Source organism: Cariama cristata, unplaced genomic scaffold, assembly GCF_000690535.1.
Source record: "Cariama cristata isolate BGI_N322 unplaced genomic scaffold, ASM69053v1 scaffold22014, whole genome shotgun sequence".
Classification (NCBI taxonomy): Eukaryota; Metazoa; Chordata; class Aves; order Cariamiformes; family Cariamidae; genus Cariama; species Cariama cristata.
In genome coordinates this window covers 2,786-3,359 of record NW_009613811.1, presented here as the reverse complement: position 1 = coordinate 3,359, position 574 = coordinate 2,786, and the positions used below count along the sequence as shown (strand labels likewise).

The following is a 574-nucleotide window of genomic DNA, read 5'->3' as shown; positions in this document are numbered from 1 at the left end:
GACGGGATGGCAGGGACGGGATGGCAGGGACAGGCTGGCACAGCGGCGAGAGGGGCTGCTGCGAGGGTGGGCAGAGATGGGCAGGAGAAAGCAGAGCTGATTGCATTTCTTACTTTGCAGGTGCTCTACAAAACGGCCTGGAGCGAGAGCGTGGGCAGGGACTGTGCTGCGTACTGCGCTAAGAAGTGGGTGTGAGAATTGGTTGGGTCAGCCTGGCCCCGGGGCTCGGGAGCGTTGTCTGCCCGGGTTTGGTGGGCAGAGCATGGTGGTTTGCAGCAGATTTTTTGGGCACTGCTCGGTGCACCTCTGTCCTGGAAACAGGGGCAGTTAATTGGGTTTTAAACCCTTAATCCAATGAGGATGAGTAGGGGGGGAAAGTCCACGGAGCAGGGCAAGCGCCTGTCCTCAGTCAGGTGTTTTCCAAATCCCCTTCCATGAGCGGTTCTTGCCCAAGGAGGAAGCCGTCTAAAGCCAAACGTGAGCCTGGAAACCAGGATCAGGCCCGTGCCTTGACTCCCGTTGCCCTGAGCAGCCCCCAGGCGCCGCTGCCCGTGGCTGGGGGAAAGCGGGGTGT

General features: G+C 60.5%; 1 protein-coding gene across 1 annotated transcript in view; it reads left to right on the top strand.

Moving 5' to 3' along the window:
- Positions 1 to 574, top strand: part of LOC104160916 (protein CASP-like) — a gene marked incomplete at its 5' end in the record, with an annotated part of 15,317 nt that overhangs the window by 14,577 nt on the left and 166 nt on the right. Inside the window, one exon of the mRNA XM_009699171.1 lies at positions 121 to 185. Within this exon, the coding sequence (XP_009697473.1) occupies positions 121 to 185 (65 nt within the window). The remainder of the gene's footprint in view (positions 1 to 120; positions 186 to 574) is intronic.